General features: G+C 39.1%; 1 protein-coding gene across 5 annotated transcripts in view; it reads right to left on the bottom strand.

Moving 5' to 3' along the window:
• Positions 1-24,230, bottom strand: part of COL4A6 (collagen type IV alpha 6 chain) — a 284,904-nt gene that overhangs the window by 156,159 nt on the left and 104,515 nt on the right. For all 5 annotated transcript variants that reach the window (XM_081793122.1, XM_081793126.1, XM_081793124.1 and 2 more), the window contains exon 3: positions 2,253-2,336. In XM_081793122.1, coding sequence (XP_081649248.1) covers positions 2,253-2,336 — 84 coding nt within the window. The remainder of the gene's footprint in view (positions 1-2,252; positions 2,337-24,230) is intronic.

The following is a 24,230-nucleotide window of genomic DNA, read 5'->3' as shown; positions in this document are numbered from 1 at the left end:
AGCTTTGAAAATTAAAAATATCTATTATCTTGTATCTGGAAATTCTGATCCTTAGTATCTATGCTAGACATAAGCACAAGATCTGTTCAAGGATTTCCACTGTATCACTGCCATTTTTTTTTAATGGCAAACATTTGGGAAAAAACCTAAATGTTCACCAAAAGGGGAATGAATGGCTGGGTTAAACTAAGGGATAGGGAAAAAGATCTTAAGAACATATCAAATGGCAGGGTGCCTGGGTGGCTCTGTCGGTTAAGTGGTTGACTCTTGATTTCAGCTTAGGTCATGATCTCATAGTTCGTTAGTTCGAGCCCTGTGTCAGGCTCCATGCTGACAGCATGGAACCTTCTTGGGATTCTTTCTCCCTCTCTCTATGCCCCTTTCACACACGCGCTCTATTTCTCTCTCAAAATAAATAAAATAAACCTTAAAAAATGTGTTTTTCTAAAAATAAAACATATTAAAGGGCTAAAAAATCCAAAAACTAAACAAGGCACAGAATATATACTTAGGATGGGGTTTTGGGAAAAAAAAATACAGAAAATGAAACTAGTTTTATTCATATTTCTACATATCTCTGATTGTGTACAGGGAAAGACCAGGAAGACAATAGAGGGACTAGAGTCTCAAAGGAGACTTCTGCTTTGCCTATATCGCTTGCATGCTGCTTGAGAACGTATTCATATACTTATTATAGAATTATCTGTTTTCTGAAGTGTATCCTGATTGTAGATCAGAGGCAAAGGCACGGGCTCTGGTGACTACGGTGAACATGACTTCTCTGGAAGGCACCAGTGGGTAAAAGTAAATAGGCAAGAAATCAAAGGACCCAAGTAATAGTATGAATCTGTCATCAATTTGCTGTGTGACCCCAGGAAGTCATTTTCCTTCTCAGACTCTGCTTCCTCTGTACAATCGGTGGATAAGATGAGAAGCTCACTAAGATACTTTCTCTTTCTGATATTTTAGGATTCTCTAAGTCAGTGCCTTTAACGTATAATGGGTCTGGTCCCTTTTGATGAGAAGACAGCTTTTTCTCTTCCTTCAAATTCTGGCATAGTTTGATATTTCACTTTACTCTAAATGGAAGATAATGAAAGAGAAGGTGGAGTGGTCACTCTGTTCCCTGTTTGGCTATGTTTTGAGGGTTTGGTTGACCTATTTATGCTACCTCTCTTTGACAGCGGAAGCTCTTAGGCTTGAGTGTGATGAGATTACAGACGCAATGCAGTAAGTCAGAAGATATGAATTCTAAACAGTGGCCATAAATCCCAGAAGCATAGATTCTATTTTATTTTTTCAAGATTGAACCCCCTCAAATGCTTTTTTTATGAGTCACGCTAAAGATGTAGGTTTGTTCTGTGAGAAGTAGAGGTACAAATTATCTGGAGTAATGCTTCCCGTATGCATATACAGGGACTGATGGAAATGCTGTGCAAATGCACTGTGTTCACTGCAATCTGCACTGTTTGAACTGTGCATTGCTAATAAGGAACAAGACACTGAATACATCACATCATGCTTCTAAACAAATCCTAAGTTTTAATGTAATATCAACAAATCATTCTTTGTGTGCAATAGTCATCCATATTTTTGGCTACGCTGTAAACCCTTGATTTTTGATGAGTCACATCCATAGTCTGTAGATAACAATTGGACCACTTGTTTCCCAGAGAGAAGAACCAAGTTGATACAAATGAGCTATGAGGAGTGCCTGGGTGGCTCAGTGGGTTGAGTGTCTGACTCTTGATTTCGGCTCAGGTCATGATCTCACAGTTATGAGATCATGAGATCAATCCCCGTGTTGGGCTCCATGCTGAGCGTGGAGCCTGCTTGAGATTCTCTCCCTCTCTCCCTCTGCCTCTCTCTCCCACTTGCACTCTCTCTCTCTAAAATAAAAAATGATACAAAAGATTTTTAATGAGCTATGAAAATTTATGTATATCTACAAACATAATCTGGTTCTTCACCACCAAATTGGCTTTTGGAAGTACTCCAGATGAAACCTTGAGGAAACCTTGGCATTAAGTCAATGAAGGAAACCTCCTCCTGGCCCCTCAGGGACTTTGACCAATCTAGTTCTGCCTCTCAGTTGGCTAGCAAAGCTCCTTCCAGCTGGTCCTCATCACTTTTCTTGTTTGATGAAGTCATAAGAGTAAATTCTAAGCAGCCTAATTCTAAAGAAAACACACACACTTCAGGTCACAACTCCTCTGAGTATGTGTCTTTCAGCAATGGAAGAAGCAACTTACTCTCGCTCCTTTCTCAGGAAAGCATTTACAGCCTCCACTGCAGTCTTGGCCTCCACATGGCTTTCCATAGGACTTCTTCTCTCCCTATTTAAAAAAAAAAAAAAAGAGAGAGAGAAAAGTTAGTAAACTATGTGAACCAAGAAGCAATGTAGCCCCAGGGAACCTAACCCTTAGCCACACTCCTCCTAACCAAGTAAATTTAGAGTGGCTTAATCGTCTCATTTGATGGTAATGTTGAGTCATAGTGGACTTGTGTATTTGTGTTCAGTGAGAAAGCAGTAGCTGTAGCAGAGAACTGGAGAGAAATTCAAGGGCTAGAAATGTAATGATAGGTAAAAATGGCCACCCTGTACTCTGCTCTTGGAATTTTTCTCCTCAGGCTCTATTTGCAACACATCATTCAGACCTTACATTAACAGTCCTGTGCCCAGTGAGATCCAAATTCCTCAGTTGGTACCATACAGTATACCCCAAAGTGTTCAATTTCCTTCTTTCTTATCTGCCTTACTATGATGATGATTATTATTACTAGCTGAATTTCTGCAAAGCCTCTGCATGACCTGACATGTACTGACCCTGTCTAACCTCACCTTTTCACTCTTTCCCTGGCTCACTCTTCTTCAATCACACTGGTATTCGTTCTATAAAAGCTTAAGCCTGTTCCTGCCTCAGGGCCTTTGCCCTTGCTGTTACTTCTGCCTGGAATGCTCTTCTAGATGTTTTTTATTGCTGGCCTCTTTTCATCATCCAGGTCTTAGTTCAATTGTCTATTCTCAGAGAGACTTTTCCTGACTACTCAACCTAAGGCAGCCCCATTACTTCCATCATATTACTATGCTATCCTTTCAGCATTAAACATCCCCTCTCCCCCGACTAGAATGTAAGCTGCATTTAAGTAATAGCCTTATCTATATTGTCTGATATTATATCCCCAGTGTCTACAAGAGTGTATGGCACATAAGAAGTTTTGATGACCATATGAATGGATCTGAGATTTGAACCCGTATCTGACTAACTCAAAAATTTTGACCTTAACCTTTATGTCTTAGAGTTTTCTAAGTCCTCTGTCTACCAGAGCCTCAATGCAAGGGCTCAAAAATGAGAAAAGTGCCATTCTGACCCTATCCACCTTGGGAAAAAAGAGCAAAACATAAATTCTAACTATTATCTATAACAAGAACTTTATCTCTAGGATGGATTTAGTATCATCCAACTTTTTTGTTTAATGTTGGCTGGTTTTTTTTTTTTTCAAAAGAGAAGGGCATATTTATGAGCCAGTCTCATACTGAATCATTCTTGCCTCTTTGTACTGTGAGTATTTTCCTAATCCCCAGGGAGCACTGTGAATTTCGCAGATGGTCTCTTATCTCTTTAGACATTCCCACAACACTTTATCACCACAACACCTCGGTAATAAGGTAGTGATGGCAGAGCTATGACAAAATATTGCTATTTTAGATTCCAAACACCTTCTTGATATGAGATATTTTATCTCTCTTATATGCCTTTGACATGGTAAGTGCTATTGTACACTTTCCAGTTTGCCCTCCATTTTATGGTATATAGGACAGGCAAGTATTCATAAGGGTGAGATCAAGAGGTGCTGTGGGAGGAGGAAGCAGGGGGCTGGCATAGGATAGAGAATAGAGAGACAGACCAGCTCTGAATTTAACCTTCACCCATGCTGTCACCTTTGCCTAATGTTGAGTACTATATTTCTTGGGATAGTGGATAATTTGCATTTGCTTCTACATATACTTCTGTATTTTACAAGCAGTCTTCAATGAGCACATATAATTAGGAAGAAGAAAAGCAATTATATTACTAAATGATAAAAGTCATCCTCTTTAAGGGAGAGGACTCAACAGGCATTGCCAAAGTTGAAGTAGTATCCATTTGGAGCTGTGGCCTACTTCCAAACAATGCCTTTTTGGTGTCCCATAAAATTTGCCTATCATGGACCAAAACTTTCAAGATTACTAGCATAGAGCAAGGAGGCCTGAAGCAACAGAGCTGGAGAATATAGAGGATAAAATCCTATTAACAGGCACTGAATAAAAATGTAAGGAACAGAAGCTAAGGTTTCTTGGGAACTTGGCAGAACAAGGAGGCAAAGACATCCAGCTAACAGACAGGAAGCCATCACTGCCCTCTGTCACTGAGGAAAGTAACTAGAGAAGACCCACTGACCACACGGCAATTTCCTGTAATTCTGGCCCTGGCAGATCCCCCAGGAGTCTTCAATTACAGTCAGGGGGAGGAATGAAAGAAGTTGTTTCCAGGGAACATGACAAGTCCAGGCTCTGAGGAAGTTTCTTCCCTATCCTGGCTTGTCTGGGGATACTCCAACTCCTTCTCAACCAGATCACATCACTAGTGTCATTCCCATCCTGGAATTCTCTCTGGATTCCTCTCAAAACCCAACCCCTCCCTACATCCGCAGAAAATTAGAACTGGAAAGGCCCTGAGAGATCATATGGTACAGCCATTCTTAATTCTATCAGACTGGCACACCATTTTTTTAATTGTGAATGTATATTATTCTTTCTTGGCATCTTGAAAAAAAATTCATAGGAATAAGTTATAATAAAGATGTAAGCAATACTTTAAAAAGCACATATTATGCCATAATTGTATTGCAAAGCAAAAACAAAAGCCATTTATAATGAAACAATATATATTCCAATATGTAAATGCTCATACATCACTATATTAGAAGATGGAATGAAGTTGTCAGAGGCTAGCAACTCAGTGCAGAATCACTATGAATGGGACAGCCTGCTGAAGCAGAATGACACTGGGATGTGGTATTGGTGACTCAAGTACGATGAATAGTGTTGCTATTACTATGGTAATTCTCTGAAATGGTGAATAACTCCTGGTAAAGTTCTGGGGGAAAAAAGTTCAATATTTCCTTTATTTACTGTGAAGGTTTTTTTAATCTAAAAAATTTTTTTATGTTTATATATTTTTGAGAGAGGGAGAGACAGAGACAGAGCATAAGTAGGGGACGGGCAGAGAGAGAGGGAGACACAGAATCCAAAACGGGCTCCAGGCCCTGAGCTGTCAGCACAGAGCCTGATGTGGGGCTTGAACCCACAATCCGTGAGATCATGATCTGAGCCGAAGTCAGACACTTAATCTACTGAGCCACCCAGATGCCCCTATTTACTGTGTAGTTTTAATCAGTAATAATAAAACCAGGAAACAACTCATGGCCATATGTAGCATGTGGTTATGTTCTAGGCTCAGAAAATTATAAACAGTTTTCACTTCCCTGAATGTCTAGAAGTCTTCTAAATGGAGGGAAAGATACAAGACAATTCTTTGTAGTGTGTAGAACACCTATCATTCCTGGCTCCTAAAAGAGCCACACCCCCTAATCATTTTAACAATGAAAAGTGCCCTCACAATTTCCAAAATACCTCCTAGGGGTAGGGTATTTCTGCTAAGAACTATAGTCTAAGCCACACCACTCATTTTACAGATAAGAACTCTGAAGGAAATAACTTTGGTCCATGTCACACTGTTAGCAATTGTTATCCTAATTCCATATTCTTCCCACTATTCAAAACCCCTCAAGGCCAAGTTCAGGTTCCATTTCTTCCATGAGTACTCCAGCTCAGTAAAAAGACACAGCAGGCCCTGAGTATTCTGCCTATTGAACAAGTGTCACATGTTGCTGTGGGACAGCCCTTGCAATGTTTCTTAGGTTGCATGATCGAGAGTCTTGTTTCCTCAACCAAACAATAATGTTGATAAGAGAAAGATCAACATATTTTACCTCTTTGTATATTCCCACAGTATTAGAAGGGCATCCTAGGATCTAGTCATTACATGAGGCAGTATACCTTAGTTAAGTGTATAAGCTCTGGAGTCAATCTGTATAGGCTTAAATCCCAGCCTAGATGGGATTGACCTTAGACAAGTGACCTAAAGTATGAAATGGAAATGGCAACAATATCTACTGTATAGGGGTTGGCTGGAGGATTCAAGAAGATAAAGCACGAAAAGCACAGTGCCTGGCTCACAGTAAGCACTTTGTGTCAGCTATTAATATTACATTAATATTAGCTGGGCCACACTGTTTGGCATTCCTGTAACACTCCGGCTGCTCTCTGGAGCTGAGGGTCAAGTGATATGCAATGATATGTCTATGCCAGTTTATCTATGGCTGATATCCACTCAGCTTGGTGAGGACATATTTGGATTGTTGATGTCTGTATATAATTGATTGTTAAATATTTTAAGATCACCAGTATCTATCTATCACCAGTATCACATCTATCTGTTTGCTGATGCTGGTTCCTTTGTCTAAAATGCTTTCCTTATCCTTTTTCCCCATTCATCACAAACCAAACTTCTACACATTCTTCAAAACCCAGCCCAAACATCATCTTCTTGGTGAAGACCCCACCCCACCACCACCATCACCAATTTTTGCCTTTCAGTGATTTCAGGCAGAAGTTTTTACTTGCTCCTCTTTGCTATATTTGACGCAACACATTTGGTTCTGCCATCAGACTGGAAACAGAACTCTGTTTTATTCTTCTCTTTAGCCCTTGCAGAAGCAGGTACTTGGTAAGGGGCTGTGAAATAATTGATCTCACAACAATGGAGTTACAAGTGTTAGACTGGCTCTGTGTGGTATTCTCCTTCTCCCTTTGGTTTCCTGAAATAGACATTTACATCACAGTGTCCCTTCCAGAAGTCAGTACGTTTTTCCAGGCATCACCAGTGCTTTCTGTCAGGAGTGGTGGCAGGGATGACAATGACACAAAAGGTAGCCAGGAAGCAAGAGATGTGATGTGAGAATATAAGAGCAGCTTAGTTTAGCTGGAGTGGCTGAATGGTTGGCCAAAGTGATTTACTCTTGTGAGAAGTTCCTCCAGAAGCGTAGGTCACAGGAAGCTGGCTGTGCAACACTTTATCTTGACCATTCATTCAACAAATGTTTATTAAGCATCTACCATGTGCTAGGTACTGCACTAAACATGGCAGCTAGAGGCTGTATCACACAGCCACAGGTGAAACCAAATCCCCGCTGTCATGGTGTTTGCAATCCAGAGGGGAAGACAAACAGTAAACAAATAAATGCTACATCCATATTTGTCTGATCATATGTGTCACAGAAGAAAATAAAGGTAGGGCAAGAAGGACATGAAATGTTGTAGTCAGCTTGTTACTGTATATAGGAAAGTCAGGGAAGGCTTTGCTCATAAGGTAACTTCTGAGCAGAGAACAGTGTTTCTTCAAGCATAGTCCTTGGGCCAGTGTCATTAGCCCTGGACACTTATTAGAAATGTGAATTATTGCCCCCTTCCAGACCTAATCAATCATAAACTTCAGAGTGGGACCCAGAAATCTGTGTTTTAACAAGCACTTCGGGTGTTTCTACTGCATGGTAAAGTCTGAGAATCTCTGCTATAGAAAATGAGGGAGAGAGCTAGGTAGTAATCTTGGGTAAGAGTGTTCCAGGCAAAGGGAAGAGCAAGAGCAAAGGCAATAGATGAGAGAACATGCTTGATGTTTGGCTGAGCAGCAAGGAGGCCAGAGTGCTGGAATGGAATAAAGGGAATAGAAATGATGAGGAAGTCAGAGATGTAGCAGGAGCCAGATCATCAAAGATTTTAGAGACCGCTCTAAGAACTTTGCCTTTGGAAACAAACGAGCAAAGAAAAAAGAGAGAGAGACAAACCATGAAACATACTCTTAACTCTAGAGAACAAACTGATAGGACAGGGGGGATGGGAGAAATAGGTGATGAGGATTCAGGAGTGTTCTTGTCGTGATGAGCACCTGGTGATGTATGGAAGTGCTGAATTACTCTATTGTACACCTGAAACTAATATAACACTATATTAATCAACTGGAATTTATTTATTTTTTGCTTATATTTATTTTTTTAATTGCTGGGACAAAGATGGAATTTTATTTTATTTCTTTAAAATTAGTTATTTATTTATTTTCAGGGGCACCTAGGTGCCTCAGTTGGTTGAATGCATGACTTCAGCTCAGGTCATAGGCTCTATGCTGACAGCTTGGAGCCTGCTTGGGATTCTGTGTCTCCCACTCTATCTGCCCCTCCCTTGCTTGTGCTCGACAGAGAGAGAGAGAGAGAAAGAGACAGAGAGACAGAGATATAGAGAGAGACAGAGAGACAGAGACAGACACACACACACAGAATATGACAGAGAGGGCAGAGAGGGGAGAGAGAGAATCCCAAGCAGGCTCTGCGCTGTCAGCATGGAGCCCGATGCCAGGCTTGAACTTACGAACTGTGAGATCATGACCTGAGCCAAAGTCAAGAGTCAGATGCTTAACAAACTGAACCACCCAGGTGCCCCAGCTAACTGAAATTTAAATAAAAACTTTTTTAAAAGAATGGTTTTGAGCACAGGAGTGACATCTCCTGTTGGAGGAGGTGGCCTTCATGGGCATCAAGAATTTTGGTTTTGAGATATCTATTAGACATCTAAATGGAGAAATCAGCTAGCTAGCTGGCTATGGAATCTGGAGTCCCAGGGAGCATGGCTAACTTAGACATGTACATATGGTACTTTAGTCAGTAACAACTCCACTATTTTGTAGTAAAAAACCCCAAATCTCAGTGGTTTAATGCAACTGAGGTTTATTTTTTGTTCATGTCATGATTCAATGAGGGATAGGCAGGTCTCTTTAGTGGTTTCTTTCCAAACGTGATTTGAATTTCCAAGATGCTTATGTCCAGCAACTCTACTACCTCAGATGCTAATAGTTTCTCCCCACTGTGCTCATATTCCCCATTGAAAGAACTAGACAGAGTGGATGACCTAACAGCATGGAAATTAGGAGAGAACAGGGATTATTTGGTGAGCACCATTTCTGTCACTACTGGTATGTATATACAAGACTAGATGATAGTACCAAGGGAGCAAATGTAGAGGAAGAATGACAAACTGTAGTACAGGGCCCACTTGAGGTTAGTGGTCATGAACTTAAAGGAACATCAGCTATCAACACCATGATGTTTTCTTTAGCCTTGTTCAGCCAGGTGGGTACAGATGCACATTGGCAGAAGAATCAGATATAATCAAAGTTGGTTTCTGCTAGGGGAGCGTGATAAAGGAAAAGAACGGCAAGGTATTCAAAGGTATATGGTAAAGATATGTGGTTAAAAGGATCTAGACTTCCTAAGGAGGGAAGTGAGTACAGGCAGGCGGTGGGTAACAGGCAGTGAAGAAGGTAGTAGAATCAATGGATGATTGATGCTGATGAAGTTGAAGCAATGTGTGGATTTTAGAATTGTGACCAGATTTTGGAAGATAGAAGAGGTGGTGTTGTAAAGAGGCTGGGGCCTGTTAATACTCTACATAGTGCAAACTCAGATGCACCTTGGAATATAATAAATACTCCCTGAAGTAGCTCAGTAAATGGTTGAAATGGTTGCTCAATCCTGGGTTCATACAACATAACAGAACTCTTCTCTTTTGATGACTTCAGGTTTCTTCAAAACACCTTTCACACCAAATCTCATTTGATTTCCTACCACAAGTCTGAAATGGGTATTTTGGATGTACAGATATGTGTAGAAACATAAACCCATATACAATATTACAATGATTTCTTAAAATTTTTAATGTTTTTAAAAAAAAAATTTATTTATTTTTGAGAGAGAGAGGGACAGAGCACGAGCAGGGCAGGAGAGACGGAGACACAGAATCTGAAACAGGCTCCAGGCTCTGAGCTGTCAGCATAGAGCCTGATACAGGCCTCGAACCCACAAACCATGAAATCATGACCTGAGCTGAAATCGGACGTTTAACCGATTGAGCCACCAGATGCCCCTGAATTTTAAAAATTTTTTAAAAATTTACTTTTGAGAGAGAGAAAGAGACAAACAGAGAGAGAATCAGAGTGTGAGGGGGAGGGTCAGAAAGAGGGAGACACAGAATCTGAAGCAGGCTCCAGGCTCCAAGCTGCCAGCACAGAGCATGACGTGGGGCTCCAACCCACGAACTGTGAGATCATGAACTGAGGTGACGTTGGACACTTAACCGACTGAGCCATGCAAGTGCCCTACAATGATTTCTTTTTATCTACAACTACCCTCCTAGACAGTAAGTTCTCCTGAGATTGAAGACTGGTTTATTCACCATAAGGCAAATCAATTTAAACCAACCCTTTAAGCCTCAATTTCGTCAATTCTAAAACAGGGGTAATATTTTACTTCATAGGATTTCATGAAGTTAGAGATAATGCCCCTAACAAAATGCTTGCCAGATATAGTATGCTCAATATATGTTAGCTGGTATTATTTATAGTTACAGTATCTAGTACTGTGCCTGCTGTACCTAACAGGTGTCCACTCAATGACTGATTTGCATTTTCTTTTTTTTTTTTTTACTTTTAAGTGTATTTATTTTGAGAGAGAGAGACAGAGAGAGAGAGAGAGAGAGAGAGGAGCAGAGGGGGGAGAGAGAGAATCCCAAGCAGGCTCTGCACTGTTGCACAAAGCCCGATGTGGGGCTCGAGCTCATGCACCATGAGATCATGACCTGAGCCGAAACCAAGAGTCGGATGCTTAACTGACTGAGCCACCCAGGCGCCCCTGTTTTCCATTTTCAAGATGAAGAAATGACAACTTAGCTGTTAATGACTTCCTCAGTATTGGAAGTTCAGTGTCAGGGTTGGCATAAGAACCCAGGTATCCTCACTCTCTGCCTCTTGTTTTTTTCCATCAGACCCACTGCCACTAGTTCCAAGAATTACCCTGAAATTGAGGAGTCAGGGAAAGAAAAATAAGGGTCAAGAGAGGTGCCCTTTTTCTTCTTTTGCATTTTTTACCAACATTAGTTTACTGATCTTACAATATTACTTGTACCATTTCTACACTTTCTAAACAACCTTCATATATGATTCTCATAGATACTTTTGAAACATACAAAAGAAGAATTTTTATATGTCCATTTTTCAGATTAAAAAAATAAAACAAAACAAACCTAAATCTCAGAGAGTTGGTGTCACTTGCTAGTTAAATTACAAAGTGAAGACTCAAGGCCAGGGCTTCATATCTCAGTGCACAGCTAAACTTCTAAAAGGGGAAAAGTGATATAAGATGCTGAGGTGCCATTTTATCAGTTGTGGGTCATCTCAGGGCCCAGAAACCCAGCGAGGCCTCTTTGGCTGGATCAGACTTATTCCTGGGGCCACATTCATGATCGCGGCTAGTATTCATCCACCAAACCAGACCCCTTAAGCACCTGCCTAGGTTTCTGAACTTTATGCTAATAATACAGAAAGTCTGGCTTTACTTTGAGCAATTTTAAAACACAACCTGTTCATTGAAATCTAAACATATACACACACTAAACCAAGCTGAATCTTTTTTTAAGCTTATTTATTTAGTTTACACAGAGAGAGAGCATGGGGGAGGGGCAGAGAGAAAGGGAGAGAAAGCGAATCTGAAGCAGGCTCCACATTGACAGCACAGAGTCCAGTGTGGGGTTCGAACTCATGAACCATGAGATCATGACCTGAGCTGGAATTGAGAGTCAGATACTCAACCGACTGAGCCACCCAGGTGCCCCTAAACCAACCTGAATCTTGTCCCATGTTTAATGTGCATTTGCCTTTTAAGAACAACTCCCTCTGACTTTATGAATGAAAGGCTCTGGGGAAAGAAGGAAGTGATCTGTGGGAGCTGGCTCCCTATCAGGTGGAACTTGTCACCCACACTTTAAGGATGAAGCTGACACCAGACATTACTGAGTAGTTCAGGAAGGCAGTTCCCTCCAACATGTGTCTGTGTTCACACACATTCACAAACACAACTGATGGGGACGGGGTTGGGGTAGGGGTAGGGAGGAAAATGGTCATGCTGGATTTCACTTGAAAAACCGGAGCCAGCCAGAATGAACCAGGGCCTGAGGGGATGCACTGCTCAGTTAGACTTTCAAATGAATTTGCCAAGCAAACGCTTAACACACAAATAGACAAACTAAATGTTGCCCATAATGTTCTTAAAATAGATGCCTCCCTTTCCCTTGCCAGTAACTACTGACTGAGCGGCTATGAAAGAACAGCATTTCCTAGGGCCAGTCACTGGGAGCAGGTGAGGCATCTTTGAGCATTAAGGCTGGAAAGGGCCTAAGGACACAAGGCTCCACAGTTCACACATAGTTAGGGTGACCAGATTTAGCAAATAAAAATGCAGGATGCGGAGTTAAATTTGAATTTCAGAAAAAAAAGGAAAAACTTTTTATTATAAGTGTGTCCTAAATTAGCATAAATGTGTTCCATGCAATATTTGGGACACACTTATACTAAAAACCTGTTTGTTGTTTATTGGGAAATTTAAATATAACTGTGCATCCTCTATTTTATTGGGAAATACTATGAGTGCCACATGATATCACACACTTGTGCAACAAGTTTGGTTGTGAGGTGTGTTGAAGTAATTGTTAGTACAAACTCTGCAAGTTACTTTTCAGAAAATTGAGATGGTATTCAAGTTTCTGTAATCAAGTCACTCTTACTTCCATTCTAATATCCAAAGCAGGAAGGAAAGTAGAATTATAACTAACATTGTGCCAGGCACTATGCTAGGTGTTGGGGATATGATGATAAAAACATTGAATACAACTTGTATAGGAATCGTCCTTAGAGCTTTATTCATAATAACCCCAAGGTGGAAATAGTTCCATCAATGGGTGAATGAATAAACAAATTGTGGTATACTGTTCAAGAATTTAAAAATGAACAAACTATTGATTCGTGTAACTGCATGGATGAATCTTACAGACATTATAGAAGCCAGACACATAAAAACACATTTGGTATGAATCTACTTATACAAAGCTCTAGAACAGGCAAAGGGAGTACATGATCATAGAAGCCATTATAGTGGTTATCTCTGCAGGGGTGGGAAGGTGATGTTGACTGGTAGGTAAAAGGGTACTTTCTGGGATGGCAGACATGTTCTATATTTTGTTTGGAGTGATGTTTATGAGTGTACACATTTGTCAAAACTCATGAAAATACACATTTATGATCAGTACATTTCATTTGTGTAAGCTACAACCCTGTTAAAAAATAGAGTCCCTGCCATCACGGAGCTTACATTCTCATATGGGATACAGATAAATACTTAAACAAATATTTAAAGAATAATAATTGTGAAAAGTGTGACAGAGAGAAACAGGGTGCTATGAAAATTTACGATGTTTAAGTCATTAAGACATAAGCATTATTTTTTCATTTAACAAAGACTTACTGAGTGCCTACTCTGTGCTAGCTACTGGATTATACCCTGGGAGTATAACATTAAATAAAACAGACTTGCTTCTTTGCTGTATATCCTTGTAGAGGAGACAGACATTGGGAGAGTAAATGATAATCTTTTAATTATAATTGTGCTATATGATACAAAGGACACCAACAGAAGGATATGAGGACATATAACAGGGGCACTTGGCCTCCATGGTGTGATCAGTGAAGGTTTATCTAAGAAAGTTTAGTTCAACTGAGGTCTGAAGAATGAAGTGGCATAAACTAAGTCAAGGGATGGGAGTGAGCAGAGGATCTTCCAGGCAGAGAAAACAATATAGGCACATGCCCTGTGGTGAAAGAAAGCATGGCACATAGGAGGAACTTAAAGAAAGCCACAGTGACTGAAACAAGAAAGTAAAGGGGAGAGTAACATGAGATGATACTGTACAGGCAGGGAAATACCTGCTCATGCAGAGTCTTGTAGGACATGTTAGATGCAGAGTCTTGTAGGACATGTTAGGTACAGAGTCTTGTAGGACATGTTGGGAAGGTTGATTTTTATCCTCAGAGCAACAAGAAGTCACTGAGTAATTTTAAATAGGGAATAACTTGATCAGATTGATATTTTAGAAAAAAATGTTCTAGTGGCAGTAAGGATAATGGACAGGAGGGGGTGGTAGTGAGGTGGGAAACCAATTAAGAGACTGTTGCAATGAGAGAAGTTGGTGGTCTGAACAAGGGTTATGGAGGTTGGATGCGGAGAAGTGAATGGATCTAAGGCACAGTTAAATAGAGGGGGCATGGCCAACAAGGGACAAGACTAGAACCAAGGCTATCTTACATCTAATCCACTGATTTGAGAACAACCGTCAATGCACATCTGCTGTGTATAAAGGCACTATGCTGGCCACTATGGAAAAAGACAAATATTTAGAAAACATTTATTTCACACAAGGAACTTAAAACCTAATGAGATAACTATAATCAAAAGAAGAAAGAGAAAGTATCATTGGAAAAAGTAAAGAGATACCTTTCTATAATTGAGATGGTATGCTATGTTCTGTCTTCTCTCAAAAACCTTTGATTACTCCTTCTTACCTGTAAAGTTGCAAAGTTCAACATCTAAATATGACATTTAAGGGCCCTTCTAAATCAGGGTCAACCTACCATTGCAGACCCACCTATCAGCTCTAATATTCTACTCGTAGACATCTATTTATCAGAGATTCCATTTTCTTCGAATGCTTCTTGTATTCCATCCATTTCTCTGTGAATTCTAGTCACATGTTTTTCTTTTTTGTAACAATTTTATTGTGATATATTCATATATTATACATTCATACATCCTTTCTTAAATGTCACATTCTCTCTTTTCCAAAAATGGTACTATTTGTGTTGAATTATGGTATTCACTGTCCACTCTAACAGTCTTCCCTTTTGACTACTTCAGATAAATTTGGATGATAGTTTTCTAATAAAAATATACAAGATTATTTTGAGTGGTTAGGCTGGCCTCAGTTTCCTCAGCTGTGCATGTATGGTGGGGCTGCATGTCCTTCTGCTTTTTGTGAGCCTACTCTTGCTATTAGTCTTGGTATACAGTGCCATGGAGTTTAGTGGCTTAGCCCAGAGCCGTATCGCTCATTTATAATATGAGGTCTTTAGGAAAATCATTCCAAAAATTTGCAAACAAAATCCTTTGAGCTTTCTAGTTGGGAGCCTAAGTTAGGATGGAAGACTCGATAAACAGTCTAAGAGTTGAACCTATAGAAATGGGAAGGATTGGGCCTTCCAGGACAAAAGCTGCATTTTGCTGGAAATATCCTGACAGAATAACTCATCTGTTATTGAGTCCAAATGATTAAGGACACTGATATTTCTGTATTTTATACTAGGGAAAGAGAGTCTAACAAATGCCCAGCAGAGGTGGATGGTAAGCCCATGTGGAGTTCACCAGCTGTAGCAACTACAAGAAGGAGACAGAATGGAAGACAAATACAGGTTGTTTCCATAAAAATAATATTTATCTATTATTATCTACATCAGTGGGCCTTAGAGGCATAAGGCCTATGTCTCTAAGGACCACCAGTGTTTCTAAGGCCTACTGATGTAGATGAGGCTAAAGATGTTTTGCCTTGCTCAGAGATGAGGAAAGATGACATGGAGAGGAGGATCTGAACCAGGGAAATAGAATGGCTCATAGCAAATCCATCCCTTATGACTAGAAGAAAAATGAGAGGGAGACCCCCTCCCCCCAAATCCAGTAAAGAGTAGACCAGGATCTCTGTCTTCATTTGCCAAGAACAGCATGTTACTTTTACCTAATTTTATGGCTGCAATTTTAAGCTGTAAATCCTTTCAGAAGCTAATTTTAAGTTTGCTTGCAGGGTGAACAAGACAAACCAACTTGTCACGTATGCCTGCATTTCTAAAATTAGGAGAAACAGCCCTAATCCCTTCTCATATGCAGAAAATAGAAACTAGTCAAGTAGTCTACTTGGTTGGTGGGAACAGACTTTAAAAAGAATCATGCTAAAATAAATACAGCACTATATATCACAAGTGAAGTTCAAACTCCAGTTCAAACTTTTTGGCCTTATACAAAGCCCATAAGCAAAGGAGTGGTCCAGTATTTTTGTCTCTGATTCTATGTTTCATGGCTGTGAAACTCATCTACTTTTCCTTTTGTTTCTAGGCAAAGTGAAATGAAAAACTGATTTCAGATCTGTGGCAAGGCTTCAACTACATTTTTGGTAATTCCTTTGAAATATACAAACTAGCAAAGCTCACTGAAGAAGAAATAGATAATCTGAATAGTCCTACATTGACTTATAAAATTGAATTTGTAGTTAAAATCTCCTCAAAAAGAAAACTCCTAAGCCAGATACTCTTCCTGGTGATTTCTACCAAATATTTAAGGAATAAATAATACCAATCCTACCCAAACTCTTTCAGAAAATTGAAGGTGAGGGATTACCCACTAATACATTTTATGAGTCAAGCATTACCATTATAGAATAACATCTTTGAGGAGTATAGACAGAAAATTTCTTACAAAAATTTAGGAAAATTGAATACAACAATATATAAAAATTATGGTACATTATGACCAAGTGCAATTAACCCCAGTAATGTTAGGTTAGTTTAACATTCAAAAATCAATCAGTGTAATTCACTATCTCAGCAGACCAAAAAAGAAAAAGAAACGTATGATTATCACAATAGGAAAATGATTTGACAAAATTTGGCATCTATTCCTGATGAAAATTCAAAGCAAACTAGAAAAAAAAAAAAACTTCTTCAATCAGCTAAAGAGTATCTTTGAAAAATCTTACAGGCAATATTATGTCTTATGGCTAAAGCCTGAATGCTTTCTCCACTAAGATTAGGAGCAGGGCAAAGATACCCACATTTACACTTATATTCAACATGGTACTGCAGGTTCTAACCAGTCTGGCAAAGAATGGTGAGGAAGGGACCCCTGGGTGGCTCAGTAGGTTGAGCCTCTAACTCTTGATTTCGGCTCAGGTTATGGCAGTTATGAGATCGAGCCCATGTCACATTCCTCACTGACAGTGTGGCACCTGCTTGGGATTCTCTCTCTCTCTCTCTCTCTCTCTCTTTCAAAATAAATGAACTTTAAAAAAAAGAATGATGAGGAAAAGATGTCCAATGTGAAAGGAAGAAGTAAAACTGTCTTTTATTCACAGATGACAATGTAAAAAATAATATGACATCTACAAAAAAGCTACTGGAACTAATAAGTATAGTAATGTTTGATGATACAAGATCAATATACAAAATAAATTATACTTCTATATATTTACAACAATTGGAAATTGAAATTAAAAATATGATGATGATAGCATCAAATGTAGGAAACATTGATCATCATACACGCAATATAATTTACAATGCATATGAAAATTCAAAGGACCTAGAATAGCCAAAATAATTTCGAAATGGAAAAACAAAGCTTTAAGACTTATAGGACTTGACCTGAAAGACTTATTATGACAATGTGTTATTCGTATAAAGATAGATGCATATATCAATGGAACAGAATAGAGAGCCCCCAAATAGGCCCATACAAATATGGTCAATTGATTTTCGACAAAGTTGCAAAGGCAACTCATCAGAGAAAGGATAGTCTTCAACAAATAATACTGGAACAATTGGACATCCATATGCAGAGAGAGAGAGGGAATGAACTTTGATTTATACCTCACACCATATACAAAAGATAATTGAAAATGGATTGTCAACCTAAATGTAAGCCTAAAACGTTAAAATTTTCACTAGAAAAATTAGTTGAAACCTTTTGTGCCCTTAGATTAGGCAAATATTTCTTAGATACAACACCAAAAACTTGATGAAGGAAAGAAAAAAATTGAGAAATTGGACTTGATCCAAATTAAAAACTTCTACTTTTTGAAAGATATTTTTAAAAGAATGTAAAGACAAGTCTGAGACTGGGAGAAAATATTTGTAAATCACATATCTCATAAGGGACTATTAAAACACGCAATATCATGAATGAATACCAAAATAATAGTGTTAAGAAAGAGAAGCCGGTAAAAAAAGCATATATATTCTATATTTCCATTTACATAGCACTCTGAAAAATGAAATTTAATCTCCAGTGACAGAAAGCAGATTTGTCATTACCCAAGGATGGGGAGTGGTGAAGTGTGAGGGGAAAGAATACAAAAGGGCATAAGGAAACATTTGCTACTGAATGATATGTTCATTATCTTGATTGTGATGAAGGTTTCATGGTTGTATACATATGTCTAAATTGATCAAATTGTATAGTTTAAATATGTGCAAAGTACTGTATGTCAATTATACCTCAGCAAAGCTGTTACAAATACTAATAGGGTACTCAAGGATTTTATAGTCAATATGAACAGGCTTTCAATGGTCAAATGACTGGTGATTTGATAGTCAATAATGATAACTGCAAAAATAAAATTCTTAAAATATTTAAAACTCCATGAGTTTGTAACAGTAACTCTCCCTTTCCTATCCCACCTCCAACAAAAACCCTTCACTAGCCACCTTTGGAGGATGCTAGGGGAATAACTAATTACAGTAAAACCTTGGATTGCATGTAACTTGTTCTGCGAGTGTTGCGCAAAATGAGCAAACATTTCTAATAAATTTTAACTTGATAAATGAGCGCTGTCTTGCAATATGCGTAGTACATGATGCTGAACCTCACATGACCACAACTGAGCCAATCGTTCTTGAAATTCACTTTGATATATGAGCGCTTTGGATTACAAGCATGTTTCTGGAATGAATTATGCTTGCAAGCCAAGTTTTTACTGTATTTTAAAAATTGGCTTAAAAAAGGGAAGTGGTGGCAGACTCAAGCATTTATCCTACCTATCCCAAATGAATTCAGGATAACCATAAAAATCAATCAGGGGATGTTTCTCATGGAGGAAAAAGGACAGAATTAGAGAATCAACAGATTCTATGAAATAACAGATTGAGACAATGAATATTAACGGTTGCTAACAACACCACAAAAAGAGAAACAATCAGACATTGCAGATATTTTGCGTCTCATAATGAAAGCATAAAGCCACCTGAACAAATAGTCTTTGAGAGAGAGAAACGGAATTTGATCAAGTCTCTAGAGCTAACTACCAATACTTTACAATAATGTTACAGTAAATGTAGGGGAATGCCAACCAATAATCAAAACCATGGGAAAATCTTACAGCATAAATGATGCAGTTTTTTGTTTCAGAAAAAGATTTCAGGGAGAAAAAGACAAGAGTAAGGGGGTCACTATACATTAAAGTGATTTAAGAGACTTATCCAATTGCAATGTAGGGATTTTATTTAACTATTCAAATGTAAGAGAGCAAAACAATTTATAAAACAATGAGGGGCACCTGGGTGGCTCAGTCAGTTGAGCTTCTGAGTCTTGATTTTGGCTTAGGTCATGATCTCAGGGATTGAGCCCCACCCCATGTCAGTTGGCAGGCTTCAGGCTGAGCGTGAAGCTTGCTTGGGATTCTCTCTCCTTCTGCCCTGCTCCCATGTTCATGCTCTGTCTCTCTCTCTCTCTCTCTCATAAAAATTAATAAAGAAAACAATGAGGAAACATGAACCCCGGTTGGATATTTAATAATTGTTAATTTTGGTTTTGGTGTTCTAATGGGATTTTGGATATGTTTGTAACTTATTTTGAAGACATACATAATGAAATATGAAATGAAATAATCTCTGGGGTTATTTTCAAAATAATTGAAAGTGGACAGAAGTGGGGATAGATGAACTATGATTTTCTATAAACTGGTAAATTTGAAGCTGAGCAATTGGTACATGAGAGGAGTTTCACTGCACTATTCTATTCTGAAGTTTTCTATAAAACATCATTTTAGAAAAGGAATTCAGGTTTGAGTTGGTGAATGGGTAGATGAAGGTGAATGAGCAGATGTGGTAGGTGAAGGAGAAAGGAGTCAACAGGGAGTGACAGGGAGAATGGTAGTGCTATTTGCTGAGCTGGGGGAGCATAGACTAGGACCAATTTGTGTGCGTGTGTGTGTGTGCGTGTGTGCGTGTGTGTGTGTGTGTGTGTGTGTGTGTGTGTGTGTGTAGAGAATGAAGTACTGAGTTTGAAGTACTGTGAATAGCCAGGGAGACATGTCTCAGCAGTTAGATATGTGTGGCCTTGGAGTTTGGAAGAGAGATTTGGGCTGAAGCATAGAATTGTGACTTGATGGCACTGTGCAGAGAGAGGAGAGATCCTGGTACAGAGGCCTGAGGAACACCCACATTTAAGATGTGAGCAGAGGAAGTGGGCCCAAAATTGTATGGGTACAAAGCAGAATGAGACAAAGACTCTGCCTTTGTGGAGCTCACACATTAGCCAGGGAGAAACATTCAGATAAGTTCCGTAGGCCTGCTAGCAGCCCAAATACTGTGGAGAAGACAAATTTTTGAAAATATTCATAGGCTGCCTTGCTTGGTTCTCCAAGTATTCTATGGGCATTAACTAGTCTTCTCTCCCACAAGATTGTAGATGACTCCAGTGCAGGGAGTGACAGAAAAGCTTGTGTTTAGGGGAATAAATGGAATTCACGTTTTAAGGGCATAAGCCTTCTCTAAAATACCCAGGGTCAGACTTTTTGATGAATGGTTCATGCAAAATAGACACTGGTAAGGCTGAAAACTCAGGAGGCAGTCTTGGAAACCAGGAGGTATGAGGCTGGGGACAGGTTACTACCCCAGCTCATAGGTACATTATCTAATTTGGTCCAAATCAAGTTGTCAGAGAGACAAGTGGGCTTCCATGTGCCCAATTTTCACTCCACAGCTACATCAAGCAACTTCTCCATCCCTAGCCTGGGTACCAGAAATTAGGCCAAGATTAAGAAGGGGCCTTAGTAACTCTGAGGCTCCTCAGACCATTACCACGTTGTTGTCACACACCATGCACAAAGCCACGATTGAAGAAATGTTTACTGAATTAATAAATTCAATGAATAGATCAGGATAGTCTAAGAGGAGGAGAATCTATTTTTGCTTACTGTCAAAGTTTCTCTTTCAGAATTAAATAAGTTGTCCACTTACAAATAAAATCTGAGTATCATTAGTATCATTAGCAAGTGTAAAGAGCATCAGGAAATACACCTCAATGCTTTCCTTGTGGCTCTGTTTCCCACCTTGTCCTACTTCGGCAATGTGCTTTGTCATTTTTTGCCACATTGTACAAATCTCTATACAGAGATGTCTATATTCGCAGAACCTCATACTGTGCCTGGTATATTAGTAGGTGGTTGTCTTAGTCAGGGCTCTCTTGACTAATTCACAAACGGAACTAAGAGGATGTGTGTGTGTGCGTGTGTGTGCGTGTGTGTGTGCATGCTTATTTGGTTGATTGATTGATTGATTGATTGGAAATAGTGCACACAATGTGGGGGCTGGCAAGTCCAAAATCTGCAGGACAAGCTCAAGTCCAAAGGCAGTCTGGAGGCAGAATTTCTTCTTCCTCAGAGGACCTCAGTCTTTTTCTCTTAAGGCCTTCAACTGACTGGATGACGCCTACCCACACTGTAGAAGGTTATCTGCTTAACTCAAAGTCTACTGATTTAAATGTCAATCATATGTAAAAAAGTACTTTGGGGCATCTGGGTGGCTCAGTCAGTTAAGTGTCTGACTTCAGCTTAGGTCATGATCTCACAGTTCGTGGGTTCGGGCCCCATGGCAGGCTCTGTGCTGACAGCGTGGAGCTTGGAGCCTGCTTCTAGTTCTGTGTCTCCCTCTCTCCCTCTGCCCCTCCCCGGCTAATTGTGTCTCTGTCTCTCTTTCTCTCTCAAAAATAAATAAATATTAAAAAAATAAAAATATCTTCACAGCAACATCTAAACTGATATATGACCAAACATCTGGGCACCCAGAGCCTAGACAAGTTGACACATAAAATTAACCATCACAGTAGTTAACATCTGTTTAGAAAATGAACTGCAGTCAAAAGCAGAATGCCTGCATTTACATACTGCTTCTGAATATCAAACACCAAATGCAGTGGACACACAAGCATTCAGGGAATACCAGGGCACTGGTTCATTTCTGACTAGAAAAAAGTTTTTCAATAAAGCCTGTGGAACATAAAATGGAAGTAATTAAGGTACAGATGGAATCTATTTCCAGATTCGTTCCAATCTTTTAATCATTTTTTAACTGATGAACCACTACATTATTCATCAATTAAGAGGCAATAAAATAACATGAGCTGGCATTCTTGGAACTGGTTTCTAGCCCGGCTTCATCATTAACTGGCTAAGTGACCTTGGGCAACTCATTTTACCTTTCTTGGCTTCTGCTTCCCCAACAGCAAAACAAGATCCCAGAGAGTCTTTAAACCAAATGTGGTATAATAAATTGAAGGCTTTCAAAAAATCTGGGTTCAAATCTTGGTTCCAACAGTTACTAGTTTTTCATGAGTTACTTTTGAGCACATTTCTGAAGCTGCAAGATGCGAATACAGATACTTACAACAGGGTTGTTACAAAGATCAAAAAAGACAAATTGGGTGCACTGTGCACAATAGATGTTAATTCCTTTCACTGCCTCTTCCTCTTTCAGCTCAAATACTATATGATTCTTTTCTGTGAAGGTGGAAAGTTAATCCATCTTAGAAAAATACAACCTCCAACAGAGAGACTAATCAGAAGCAGGAAACTCAAAAGATGCATTTGAGATTATAGAGTCTTGAGCTGCTTTTGTTATGGTGGAATTTCATGTCATTTGGAAAGAATATTTATGGACATTTGGTATTCTTTCAGGTCTGGCTAAAGTTCCTTTGCTGTTTAACTCCCATGGGCCACTTTGATGGCTTGTAGGGGTTCTGGAAAGAAAGGAAGGTCAAAGTTATGGGCATCCCTGCAATAACTGAAGGTTGAGTGCTTGCTACACATCTTACACTATGCTTGCATTATCTCACTTAATATTCACAATAAGTCAACAAGGGTAGATACTATTATTAATATTCCATGTTTATGAGTAAACAGAGGCTCAGCAGGATGATGTAACTTGCTTAAGATTACATAGCTAGTAAACACGGAAGTGGAATTTACTCTCATGTCTGATTTGATTCAGAACATAGGCTCTTAACTACTACACTGAGTTGTTTCTTCTTGGATAGGATCTGTTTTATAAAACACACACACACACACACACACACACACACACACACACACAGGCTTTTGACATTTTGAAAAAAGTTTTTCACTAGAATAATTAGTAGTGTGTACATAGGCTCCCACATATACAAACAATTTAAATAATTAGAAATTAAGGAGTTAAATGGGATACAGGTGTGTTGTTTCAAAGGGACACGTGCACCCCCATGTTTATAGCAGTACTATCAACAATAGCTAAAGTATGGAAAGAGCCCAAATGTCCCTCAATGGATGAATGGGTAAAGAAAATGTGGTATATATATATATACAATGGAGTATTACTCAGCAATCAAAAAGAATGAAATCTTGCCATTTGCAACTACATGGATGGAACTAGAGGGTATTATGCTAAGTGAAATTAGTCAGTCAGAGAAAGACAAAAATCATATGACTTCACTCATATGAGGACTTTAAGAGACAAAACAGATGAACATAAGGGAAGGGAAACAAAAATAGTATAAAAACAGGGAGGGGGACAAAACAGAAGAGACTCATAAATATGGAGAACTGACGGTTACGGGAGGGGTCGTGGGAGGGGGGATGGGCTAAATGGGTAAGGGGCATTAAGGAATCTACTCCGGAAATCATTGCTTCACTATATGCTAAGTAATTTGGATGTTCATTTTAAAAAATAAAAAATAAAATAAAAAAAATTGAGGGGTTAAGAAACCAGGGTTGCTCACTTTTCTCAAAATTCAGATCATTTTCTGAGTTCTACAAGGTGGGGTGGGGGTAGTTAGCAAAGTCAGTAAGAGGGCTACACCTCTATCTGTGATGTTGACGACATCACATTTTACATGAGACTAATATAGGGTATTCCTTAGTAGCTACCATGTATCCAGTGCTTTCTATGTGCCAGACACTGTGTTGAGTGCTTTATGTATTATGCCATGTAATCCCCCAAACAACTTTATTTAGCAGATGAGAAAACTGAAGCTCAATGATTATATCATACTTCTCATTGCTCGAAGTCATACAACTAGTAAGTCACACAGCCAGGATTCAACTCAAATGTCAAAGCCCT

This window comes from Panthera onca, chromosome X (assembly GCF_046562875.1).
Source record: "Panthera onca isolate mPanOnc1 chromosome X, mPanOnc1 haplotype 2, whole genome shotgun sequence".
Lineage (NCBI taxonomy): Eukaryota > Metazoa > Chordata > Mammalia > Carnivora > Felidae > Panthera > Panthera onca.
Note: the sequence above shows the minus strand (reverse complement) of the source record. Positions and strands in the feature narration are given on the sequence as shown.